Source organism: Podarcis muralis, chromosome 7 (assembly GCF_964188315.1).
Source record: "Podarcis muralis chromosome 7, rPodMur119.hap1.1, whole genome shotgun sequence".
NCBI lineage: Eukaryota > Metazoa > Chordata > Lepidosauria > Squamata > Lacertidae > Podarcis > Podarcis muralis.
In genome coordinates, this window is record NC_135661.1 from 42484119 (window position 1) to 42496718 (window position 12600).

The 12600-nt window shown below is 48.0% G+C and overlaps 1 protein-coding gene across 2 annotated transcripts in view; it reads right to left on the reverse strand.

The window, feature by feature from the left end:
- Nucleotides 1-1349: 1349 nt before the first annotated feature.
- The window catches only part of ZC3H18 (zinc finger CCCH-type containing 18), a 58236-nt gene continuing 46985 nt past the window's right edge, over nucleotides 1350-12600 (reverse strand). Inside the window, exons 14-19 of one of the 2 annotated variants that reach the window (XM_028739958.2) lie at nucleotides 12022-12174; nucleotides 10656-10816; nucleotides 8132-8334; nucleotides 6396-6492; nucleotides 4801-4897; nucleotides 1350-2290 (exon numbers count right to left, since the gene is read on the reverse strand). In XM_028739958.2, the coding sequence (XP_028595791.2) occupies nucleotides 2086-2290; nucleotides 4801-4897; nucleotides 6396-6492; nucleotides 8132-8334; nucleotides 10656-10816; nucleotides 12022-12174 (916 nt within the window). In that variant the 3' untranslated portion in view covers nucleotides 1350-2085. Of the gene's footprint in view, nucleotides 2291-4800; nucleotides 4898-6395; nucleotides 6493-8131; nucleotides 8338-10655; nucleotides 10817-12021; nucleotides 12175-12600 lie in introns of both variants that reach the window. The other variant, XM_028739956.2, reaches the window with a different exon arrangement.

Here is a 12600-nt window from a genome sequence, read left to right on the forward strand (position 1 = left end):
TAGATCCAACCCTGGTTGGATCGGAGTGAGTTGCCCTTCTAGTCCAGTATCCAGCTCCCCCCAGTGAAAAGCCAGATGCCTCCAGGAAGTCTACCAGCAGAGCTGGATGGCATCAGCCTTCTGCTGATGCTCTCCAGAAACTTGCATCCAGAAGTAGCAGACTGCCTCTGAAACTGGAGGTTTTACTTAACCCCCACTTGGCCTTCGTCAAGAATTTGTCTAATCCTCCTTTAAGGCCAGGGACCTATGGCTGCAAATTCCATAAATTAATTCTGCATCACATGACACATATTTGCTTGATCTGAGCTTACTTCTGACCAGTTTTATTGACAATTTTCATAAGCAGTGATGTTATGTGAACAGTGATACTAACAGGTGTTTTATTGTGTGGTGAGCACAAGTGGGCTGGAGGACGACAATGATTCCCGTTTTTAAAATGTAAGGTCAGGGAGAAGTGGTTGTCAATTCCAAGTCCTCTTTCTCCTTCTTTTCTGGAGTTCACAATTAGCTTCTGTGAGTTCCTGGGGACTGGAAGAAAATTGGGGGGGATGAGGGAATAAAAACAGGGGAAGCCAAGCCATTTGAATGACCCAAAGATCCAGTTTAGTTAGACGGAAAATTATGCTAGTGTGTCTAATTTGAAAGAGACCTTTAAAGACAGGAGTGGACAACTAGATTTGACTAATGGACTGCGTCTTTTTCTCCTCCACCCCGTGAGCCAAGTTTGCAGGTGCGCTGGGTCTGCCATCTGTCAGTCATCTCATGCCACAATGAATTCAGCTGGCCCACTTTCTTCTGCATGTTGTTTTGAAGCCCAGTTGGGTCTTCTGAGCACCTGGCAGGGCTGTCTGCAAGCTCTGGTGATCAGCTCATTTGAGCACATTAAGCTGGGGTGCAATCTTCCTTGCATAGAAAAGCAGGGAAGAAGGCAACTAAAATCTCCCTGAGATTTTTCAATCCCTTTTGAACAGTACTGTATTTTATTGATAGTTTTAATATTTTAAAGTTTTACTACAAAGTGGTATATCATTTTTGCTAAATACAACCAATCAATCATGGAATGCAGCAAAACCTAGTAGCCTGAGGAGAACGTTGGCCAGGCTTAGGTTTCAGCTAGACAGCAAGAGATGCATGTTCAGCTTTCCATCTCATGGGAGAAGGTACCTTTACCCTTAGACATAGACTTTGATTTTGAGGGGGAACAAGCTCAAACTCACACGTTTTTAAATTCCCAGCAGGAATTCCCAATCCACCTTTCATAGGAAATTTAAATGACTGATGGTGGGAGTTTACCAGGCATTCTGAGACAGGACCTGAGATGGCAACAAAGCACATCAAAGAAGAGAAGCTGTTTATCAAAATACTTTATTTTCAGCATAACCCCTCAAAAAAAGAAAAGACCCCTCTTTTCAGACACACATCCTGACGAAACCTTTGCTTTTCCATTTTTTTTTAATCAACGAAAACAATCTTTTGCTTAAAATAAAAAGACACATGGGATCTTCCGACCAGACTTCCATCAAGGATATCTATGCAACTGGTTTAGTTCTTGTGGGGGGGGGGGGTAAGGTGGAGAGGGGTGGGAAGAAGACAAACAAACAGAGGTGTAGTGGGTGGGTGGGGGGACATTTCCGGCAGATGACAGAGCGAGTTTTGGCTCTCTCTCCTTACACAGCATTGTAGAACTGCATTGCTGAAGACACTCAACACACAGCAGGGCTAACTAAGGAAACACAACTTGTAGCTAGCAGTGGAGGACAGAGCAGAGAAGGCATCTGGACAGGGCTGCAGTTAAGAGTCCTCTGTGCATGATGGACATGGAAAAAACATCAACGTGGCTGCCTCCGCCACGGTGCCGGCAACGCGTGGGCTGGGGAGGTAACCGGAGGGAGCCGTCTTAGACCGCCAGAAGGGGCGGGTGGGTGTTCAGCTGACAAAACTCTTCTCTTTTCAATTTATTATTTTTTTTAAAAAGGATCACAGCCAAAATAAAACTGAACTGCAAAATCCGAAGTGGCTGCTTGTATGTATGCTATTTATAAAAACACAGAGAGCAGTCTCTAATCCAGGCTGGATCAAGGCAGACTATACTTTCCCAGGGATCTTGGCTCGTTTGCGGGCAATGGCATCTTCCACAGCCTTCAACTGCTTCAGGAGCTCCTCCCGCCGTGACAATGTGCTGGACTTGCCTGATTTCGCAGCAGCAGCTGGGCCCCCGGACTCAGCCGCTTTGCCTGGGATGCTTGTAACTTTGCTTGAACTCTTGGACTGCGGTGACAGCGGGCGCTTCCTGTGACAGAAAAAAAGACATAATGGTAAGAAATGACCAGGAATGTAGGCCAGAGGCTCCAGGAAGAGCATCCTCTCCAAGTCCGTTAAAAAAAATAAAAAATCATTTACTCCTATGTGTATTTTGGAGTCACTTGCTGTCAGGGGCTCAGGAGCAGAGGGACAGGAAAGGGAGGAATTAGAGACCGAGGGGGAGGAATCCGAGGGAGAAGTTAGCGATGATAGCCGCCCGAGGTCTCTAAGTCTCTCCAGCGAATCGGAGGATTCACAGAAAGGGGCTCCCGTGGTCAGAGCTAGGGGGTTGCCAGAGGGAACACCCCAGGAAGGAGGGGCCAGAGGGGACTCAGAGAGCAGCAGTTGGAAATCGGGACCAGCTTCCCCACCGGAGAGCAGTAGGGGGGAGGAGTCCCAGGCATCGGCATCAGGCAGCTTTCCGTCAGCGGAAGGACATGAGTCAGGGTTAGCCACGCCTGCATCAGAGAGCGAGGAAACGGTGAAAAGGAAGGTCGGAGGCAGCGCGCGCGCGCCAAGTTCAAATGTACAAGAGGGTGGCGCAATGAGCAGCCCGGAAAGGGAGCCAGGTCCCAAAGCCCGCCGAAGGGAGGGGGAAGAGTCCGAGGGGTCCGCCTCCGAAGCGTCCAGGAAGGAAGGGACCCCGGGGGGTGGTAGGACCCAGAGGCGGAAGGAGAGACGGAAGAGGTGGAGTAAGGCTAGAGTCTTAAGCTGGTGTACAGGGGGCGGAGACTCAGACGGAGCTTCGCCGGTCTAGTGTCTAGACGTAGAGACGCACGCTAGGGTTTGAAAATGGATAATGTACTTTAATAAAGACTTTTGTATATTACCGCTGGCTAGCGTTGGTCCTCTGTGAGCTGGGACCTGGAGGCAGTCTCTGACACTTGCTGATGCTTATTTATTTTTATATTTATATCCCACCTTTCTTTCAAGGAGCTCAAGGCATCAATACAGGGCTTTCCCCCTCCCAATTTGTTCCTGGGTGCTAGTCCAACACTCTAACTAACCACTACACCGCTTTTCTGAACAGATACCCATCCAAAGAGTCTTACAATAGAAACAAAAAACAAAATAGTACAAAAACTGGGATTTCTTGATGCAGCCTATGCTAACTGCATGCAACATTTGAAATGGCAACCCAAAAGATCTGAGGGCACCAGGCTGAGGAGGGCTCCTTACACCTCAAGATGGTACGTCAGTCTAGCCCTGCACCCTCAGCTCTGACGGGTAGCAGCTCTCCATGTTCTGAAGCAGAGTTTACCCAGGTCTGCTTCTAACTGGAGAAACCATAGATTGTAACTACATGAAAAGTGGATGCTATATCGCTGAGCTAGGGCCCTGCTCTGTCCAGAAAGGAGAGTTGGCAGCTTCTAGTGCTACACTCTCTGTGACTTCACCAGTCAGGGAGTTGCTTGCCAACCGCTTTTCTCCACCAGGCAACCTCTAGTGTCCAAAGTTGTAGACAGTACAGAGTTCTCAGGAAAGGAATGTTTGCAGGGGGAAGCTCTAGTCAAACCAAGGGGACTTTAAAACTTTTTTTTTTTTTTGGCAGCTGGAGAAAAAATGTAGACAAAAGAGCTATGGGACATTTTGCGTTTTGGAGACCAGGGATGCTGTGCTATGATCCCACCCCCAGCATAGACGACTCAGGGTTGTATCCAATGCTAGTCACACTCAGAGGGAGTCCCATTTAAATTAAATGGCATGACTAACATAGATCGATTAATTTCAGCGCTTCTGCTGTGAGTAAAGCTTAGCTGGGTGTGACCCTCGAGGGCAACAGAGCCACAACATCAGCCATCAGATCCAACCTACAGTCCTCACCTTGGCAATGCAGTGGCAACAATGCAAACAGCTTAAAAGTCTACTTGCTAAATAAGCCTCCAATCTTACATCTCATTGTCCAGCCTGCACTGGAAACCCAGTTTTTGCAGGAAGTTACTGAGTGTGGGGTGGGTGGGTGTAAGATGCAGCAGATTCATGTACAAGCTTTCTGGCATCACAGGAATCTTCGGTTGGGAAGAAAAAAAGCAACCATTTAAAGTATGCCAGTCAGGTGCTCTGACTGGGCATTATTCAGGTCCTCAGATAGTCATCTCCATCCCTGTGGTAATTCCCCACTTTAATGCCCACGCAGCGTCATCCCCTGCCCTTTTAGGTGATGCCCTGTGAGGTTACACCCAAGACATTCAAGATATACCACCTGTCCCATGCCCTCTGGGGTTGCTTCAGGCCTTCAGACAGGTGATCCCCAGCCTTTATGAGTCATAGGGCAAGGGATGACCCAAATGGGCAACTGGGCTCTATCGCCTGTGACTCACAGAGATTGGGGATCACCCGGGGGTGGCTGCTGCAGCTATCAGTTGCCGCCTGGGCATGTGGGCCCTTGCCTCCTGAGGTAGTTAAAGCATGGCAGCCTTCAAAGAGCCGCAAGGAGGAAAAAACCAGGCAGGAAGCCAAAAAATGCAGCAGGCCAAGATCATGGCGCACAGAACTTACTTGTCTGCCTGAGCAGCTGAGAGCTTCAGGTTAGGACCCCGCTGGCGGTCTTGTTTGGGAGAGGAGAGCCTCCCTGCAGGTTTCCTATCACGGGTACCTGAGGAAGGAAGAATACGTCAGGTAGTCTGAGTATGGTGGTTGTTTTCATATGGTGCGCCCTCCCTCAGAAATCACTGATTGAGGAATGGGGTCAGTACATTTTAATGCAGCCTTTTAATGCAGTCAGTATATTTCAATGCAACCAGCTGCCCATGAGATGTACTGGAGTGCAAGTTACACCAGCCCCAGGCAGCACAGCTGTACGATGCCGGGGCTGAGGAGACATCTAGTCCAAAATATATGGAGGGCACCCAGTTGGGGATGGCTGCTTTAAAGGGGCGATTCAATAGCAACAGCAACATTACAATTCCCAACAATTCAAACTGCAGCTGTTATTAATGGTCCCTTAAGTGTTCAAAACATTTCATGTACATTATCTTAGTAGCCCTAACAACAACCCTGTGAGGTAGGTCAGTGTTCTCATTTCTGTGCTGAAGGTGGAAAGCCGAAACAGAGAGAGAACACATGACCATCTGCCATGAGTTCACAGCAGAGGTGAGATTTGAACTGGGGACTTTCCAGCTTCCGGTTTCTTAGCAACACCAGCTTTGATTTGTACAATGCATTTTTTTCAGGTGGCAAGATCAGCATAAGGAATGTGGCTCAGTTACTGATGCTCTCAGGAAAAGTTGTTGCCTCAGCAACAGTTAAGCAACTCCAAGCCTGGCACGGCAGATTGTGCCTCTGGCTGCAGGCACAGTCCAGGCTGAGTATACCGGCAGCAGCAGCTCTGGCATGTCAGCCTTAATGAGCTTGCAACACAGTCAGGGGAAAGCCTGGGATGCCAGCTTTTGGCTTTTATCGTGCAAGAGTCAGAGCTGATCATCTAACAAATACTTGGGTGAGGGCAGGGAGCAGCTGGGGATGTTGCAACTAAGCTCTTTTCAGCTGAGCATCAACCCTGCATTTTTTTTATAAAAAGGTAAATAAATAAAAGCAGAAACTGAACCCTGAAGAAAAAACCCATGTATAAAGACAGGAATGTAGGAAGTTGCTTTAGAGCAAGTCAAGATCATGGGGTCCATTTAGCTCAGGGTTGTCTACACTGACTGGCAGCAGCTCCCCAGTTTCAGGCAGTACCTGGAGACACCAGGGATGGAAGCCAAGATCTTCTGCATGAAAAGCACATACTCCACCACTAAGCTCCTCACTTCCGCTGGCTGTAACAAAGATGGCATTGGGCAACCGCACTGCTGCCCACACATTTTCAAGTTTGCCTTTGAAGTCAAAAAGACAGGCAGCTCTCTCTTTTTGAAGTGGTTCTCAAGGAGCTGACAAGTGCACCAAATTCCACAGCAATGAGCTGAGTGTGTGTGCATGCATGCGCACGCGCACATGGCAGCCGCCACAGAAAAGGGCATCTGTGCAGAGTTCAAACACAGACAAGTGGGTGAGCCCAGCTTGGTGACCAGAGCAGAAGTAGACAGCTGAAGTATTTGCATGTGGAAAGGCATCGCAACAGAGGTCTCCCCTCCTGGTCCCACACACTTCCTCACCTCTGTCTGGAGAAAGGGTCATCCGCTTGGCTGGAGGAGAAGCCTGCCTGTCTTTGTCAGAGGGCTCGTACCTTTTCCTGCTTCCTTTGTCAGCTGCCTGCAAAGAGAATGGAGGGGATCAGAATGAGCCAGGCTCATGCATGGGAACACACACACACACACACACACACACACACACACACACACACACGAGGCTGGCCTGTCAACGAGGCACTCTCCCTGCAGCAGGACATTTGTGCTCCAAGTTTTCACCTTGCTGGCTCTAGCCAGAGGCTCTGTTGCACATTTTCCGAGGAGAAGGTCAGAGTGCGGCTGGAGGCTGGCCCAGAAAAGGTGTGTGTTGTGGCCTTGAGAGCATGCGACTGGTCAGGTGAGTGCCTGCCTTGGGCAGTTAGTCAAGCAAGCAAGCAGCAGCCTGCTTCCACTTTTAACTGTCCTCTCCCCCTAGAGCAATGGCACCTCCACTCCCACCCTTAGCAGAGGTCAACCATTCCTCTTCAAGCTGAAACCAACTGGGAGGCCAGAAGCAGAAAAATCCCTGCTGTTTCCATGTGCTGCTTTCCCAGCAGACTACATGCTGCTCAGTCTGTCCCCAGTGCTCTGCTTTCTTGTGTAAACCTAAAAGCTGCTTACTGCTGTTCTGTCCCACTCTAGTGTGACTAACAGAGAAATGCCTCAACTATGCCCAGGGACAAAAGTGACGAGAGCTTCTGGGTGGTGTGACTGGCAGTGGCCCCTGGGGGAAGGTGTCATGCATGCTGTAAACACAAGAACACCCAATGCACCTTCCAGGTGTTTCAGCAATGTACCACTGTGCCACTGACCTTCCCATCACACATATCTGACCTGCCCTTATGACAGGCAGTTTGCTCATAAAAAGTTAACCAACAGGGCTGCATGGTGGGTGCATCTTCAGTGTTGTTTATGCAAGAGAGGCCCCTGCAGGATCTTACTGGATCAGACCAGAAAGTCGTCCAACCCAGCGTTTGTGTTCCACACAACAGACAAACAGATGCCTCCAAGAAGCCCGCAAGTGTGATTTGCCTGCTGTCCCCCTTCCCCAATAAGAAGTCACTGATAAGAGCTCCCATATGACATTGATCAGTCAAATTGGATGACCAACTCCAAAGAAGTGGAAGCCTGCATTTGGTGAAACAGTTGCTATCTGGATCCCCTATACCTCAAATTTAACTGGCTGATCTTGGGTGTCCTATAATATGAGAGAGGCAGAAAAGTTCCTCTCTTCACTATTCAGAATTCAGCAGGTACCTTCTGCTTTATTCCTTAAGCAGCTGCTGAAATCTCTTTATGTGCTGCCAACGTATGCATGCAATTAACTATCTTTCTCTAATAGTGGATCTCTTTAAATTTGTACATTTTTGTTGTTGTTTATATATAGCAGTTAGACATATTTTTTTGCAAAGTAGTAAGTTCTGCCTGTGGTGGATCAGATCCACTTGTCCGCTATCTGAGCCAGCCCTTTACACCTCACCCTCAAAGCAGGCCCCTCATTTGCTTTGAGGACGCCTTGTCGTCACACCTAAAGGCAGCTGCTGGGTGGACCCCAAGTCAGAGGAAGCCTTCTTGGGCCCTTGTGCATATTATTCAATATTATCAATGCCCCAGAGAGAAGTGGGAAGCCCCCTCCCCTCCAACTGCATGCAGGGAAGTTGAGGGACGGCTTAAAATATTTAAGGAGACCCTCTCAGTCCCCCCCCCCCCAAAAAAAACCTCACCTTGTTCAACAGTGTTAGTTTGATTTCTTTGTGGGCGCTGAAGCCGGCTGGCTGCGGCTGGGGCGGTGGGGGCTGCTGAGGTGGGGGCGGCTGCTGAGTTTTACCCCCTTGCACGGCCTTGGCTGGCTTGGGGGGCTGTGCTGGGGCTTCCCGTTTCCGCTTCTCCTCCTTGATGTTGCCGCCACCTTCTTTTTTGGGCTTTCCTGCTAGGAGCAGAACATGCTTTGGTGATCAAAGAGCCAGAAAGTGCTCCTCCCCTCCCCAGGTTTCTGTAAGCAAGGCCAGGGGACAGTCAACATGACAGCAACTGTGGACAATCTGTGCTGAAAACAAGCAACGTTATATAAGCTATGGAGCATTTCACAGAGGAAACTGCTTTATACAGAGTTCCATTGGTCTACCTGGTCCAGTACTGTTTAAACCACTGGTCTTCAAACTGGTGGGTAAGGGCCCCCTGGTGGGTTATGGCCTGATCCAAGGTGGGTTGCAACAGAAGCACTACCACCATGCAAATATATGGTAAAAGATTAAGGAATGTGTCCCCAAATGTGTGTCTGAGTTAAAAGTGGGTCCTGGGTCTGAAAAGGTAGAAGACTACTGATCTAAACTGACCGGCAGTGGCTTTCCAGCATGTCAGAGGTCTCTCCCAGTCGTACCTGAAGATGCTGTTGAGGATTCAACTTGGGACCTCCTGCATGCAACACAGATGTTCCACTGCTGAGCTATGACCCTTCCTCTAAAAATATAGCACAATTCTAGTCCTCATTATTCAGAATAAAGGACTGGACCAGGAGTGTGAGGGAGCAATGCAGAGTAAGAAAACGAATGGCTGCTCATTAAATCTGGCAAGAAGCAGCTGTATTTGAGAAAAAAATTTAGCTGTGCTGAGGAAGAACCCCAGAGTGGAATTTTAATGGTGGAGATTGGACATCTTATCTAGGAGTTATTTATAGCCGCAGCCTGTACACAAGTTGGCGAACAGAGGAAGGAAGGGAACGGAATGTGAAATTACCTTGTAAACACTGCAGGGAACTAAGCAAAGGAAGAGAACTGAACAAAGGAAGATAGCAATTAACTCTCCCAACACACCAGACCTGAGAACACCGTTTATGAAGGACTACACACATGAAATGGATTTAATATTTATGAGAATTAACAGTGGTGCTGTATGTAAGGAAAGAATTATGGTCAGCTGCGAGAATGGACTAACATCATGTGAAGGTTTAAATGGATATTAAAGAAGATATGAAGTGGCCAAGAGAAAGTGATGGACATATGTTTTCAACAGGAGCGGGAAACCTAATTTTATGAAATTGTATTAAAGTACTTAGGTCTGATTTGTAACAATTTGTAAAACTAATAAAAAATATAAGAAAAAGAAGAAGGGTCTCTCCATGCCCTTCATAAAGATGCCAGGGATTAAACCCAGGACCTTTTGCATGTAAAGCACTGAGCTCTGCCTCTGAGCTGCAGCAGTGGAAGTGCTGTCTTTTCTGACTAGCAGCAGCTCTTCAAGGCTTCCAGCAGAAAAGGTGGCAGGGCTCTCCTATTACCTGCCACCTGAGGTCCTTTTAAGGGGCGACTCAACCTAAACCAGCCCTCCCCAACCTAGTGCTCTCCAAATGCTTTGAACTACAACTCCCATCAGCCCCAACCACATTTGGAATAAAAGCCGCAAGGCTCAGATTAAGACCTTTGAGATGGTTATATAGTGAAGTTTAAAAAATATTAAAATACATGCAATCCAATCCAAAAATATGTTAATGTCCTACAGCTCTGCCCCTTCCTACACAGAAGTAGTTCGGATACTGTTACCCATGCCTTGGTAACATCCAGGCTTGAATATGTGGCTTGCGAGATTCTCCTTGAAGAAACTTTGGTCGGCTCAAAATGTAGCAACCACATGGGCGACATTTCTCTAGTGCATGCACAAAGAAAGGTGCTGGCAATAACCTTTAGGGCTGTTTATGGTTTGGGACAAAAGCTGCTCAAGGATGGCCTGCTCTAATATCAACCCACCTGCGCTTTAAAGATAATTGGTGAGGCTCTTCTCTGGGCTTCCCTTGCCGGCTGATGTTACACTGGTGGAGTCTGGGAAATTGGCTTTCCCTGCTGTTGCCAATGAATTTGCAGTGTATTTCCACTGCTAAAAAAGGGCAGAATTTTGCCTTTAAAAAAAACAGACCACATGCATGGTCTAAACTTGCATTATTCGTGTGCCATGATCGAGAACAGATATGATGAGCACAGCAGAAGGACCCTTCGCCAAAATAATTTGCATTCTGCATCCAGAATAAATAGTGCTAGTGAACTGTGTTCATGAAGATTTCACACGTCTTTCCGTCTGCTAGTGAAGAACATTCCAAAGCAGTCTGCAAATAAGGGCAACAAAAACAGGGAAGTCCGGTGGGGGGCGGGGTTGGGGAGGGGAAGTGAGCAGCAGAGGGGAATGGAGACTGGCAGTTCCACAGGAGGTGCTTGAAGAAACACAGGCAAATCACATTCTGGAGGCAGAGTGGCCTACCTCTCTCCTTCTTCGGCTGCGCTGGGGTTAGGGATCTGGAGCTGGCCGAAGAAATCGGGCTGGCTAGGTCGGCATACATGTCTTCTGAGTCAGCGCTCCGCACAGAGCTGCTACTGGAGGAGGCACTGGAAACAGACGAGACGCTACTTACACTCAGGGACCTGGGTTGGGTGCAAGGAGGACAAAGATACAAGTTAGATCCAGAAGAACGGGTTGAAACAGCACCCCAGTGGAGAACAGTTTTGCTTATGTAATACAGCCTTGCCTGTGTGGTGCACTGGTTAGAGACCAGGGTTCAATTCCCACCACCCCAGTCATGAAGCTCACTGGGTGACCTTGGACCTGTCGCTGCCTGTCAGCCATACCTACCTCACAGTCATACCCCCTTCATTTAGAGGGGGAGAAAACCATGTGCACTACCTTGGGCTCCTTGGAGAGAAAGGTGGGATGAAAACGCCAATAAATAAATAAGCTGGTGCCCTCCAGGAGTCCCAAAACATCTGGAGGGCACCAGGTCAATTTAGTACTAGACTGAAAACTGGTTTCTGCCTGTTGTCCATCTGGATACAAGTCGTTCCTCCCCCCACCCCCCCACTGGCTGAATTGCTGCGATATCAAGAGAACTTTCACAATCAGTCAAGATGCTCATGAGCACTTGTCCGCAGCAAAACGGTGGCCAACTGTGCTGCTGCAGCACAGCCTTTCCTAACTTGGTGCCCTCCAGATGTCACTGGGACACCAGCTCAGGTGGGAACCTTTTGTATTCATTGATGCGGAAGCTAGAATCTGATGCAGGGAGCCCCAGGAAAACATAACATTATGCAAAACAGACTGTTCATGTCATCATTGTTTTCTCTGCAATCTCCTCCCTACCCTAACAATTTCAATTCCTTCTTGGAAATAGATTTAAGGATGTCTTCCTGCAACAGCTAAATTAATATAAGGAAAGAACTGCAAGGCACCGTAATGAATTAAATGCAAAGTCAAATCAGCTGATGACACATGCTTTATGCTTCTTGCCACAAGGCATGAAGGTAGAAACATTTTCAGAGAGCACAGTTGGGGTTAACCACAAGGAGAAGATTGTACCTAGCATGCTCTGCTTCTGAACCATCCTGATGATTCTGGCTGGGCAAAGTCACAGGATATGCTGCGGAGGCAGATGCTTCGACCCAGCATGGCAATTCTAAGGTCTTTATAAGAAAAGCTGATTTCTGGGCATTTCCCAGTTTTTACTCAAGTAGCCATGAAGGTTGGCAGGATGCTTCCTTCAAACAAATCCTGCTTTAGGAGAAAGATGCCTCATTCCGCATAAGTAGCCACATGTTTTACTCTTCCAGCCCAGAAACAGAAGGAAATATCTCACCTGGACTTTCTGGACCCAGACGGTGATGGGGAGATGGAAGCTGAGGAGGACCGAGAATGAGATCGAGAGAGGGATCGGGAGATGGATCTTGAACGGGAGCTGGACCCACTATAGCTGCTGCCGCTGCCACTCATGCTGCAGCTGATGGCCCGCCTGCAACAAGAAACAAGTTCAAGCTCCCTGTTACATACCAGGTGGACATCAGTGCAAGACACTTTTGCTGGTCATTCTAGGGAAACCTTGATGCTTGCCATATAGGGGCACTCAGGAATACACAGCCACCCACAAACCCTTACTTAGGACGGGTGAAAACCAACAATATCAGCAGAATAAATTCTAAACAATAATTAATATTAATAATACAACCTATTAGTGGCTTGCTATGTAAGGCATCTCCAAGTGACTTATAAAATAATAGCTTGCTTCCATGTGGATGTGCTGGGCGCCCAACAGCAGGAGGGAGGGGGCTAAAGTGGATTCTTGCAAGTAAGGATCGTAATAGAGTAACTCTGCTTGAAAATCCTTGCTGTGGGGCAGTGGAACCTATTCTATGGCAATGGGTACTGCATGTGAGCTGAC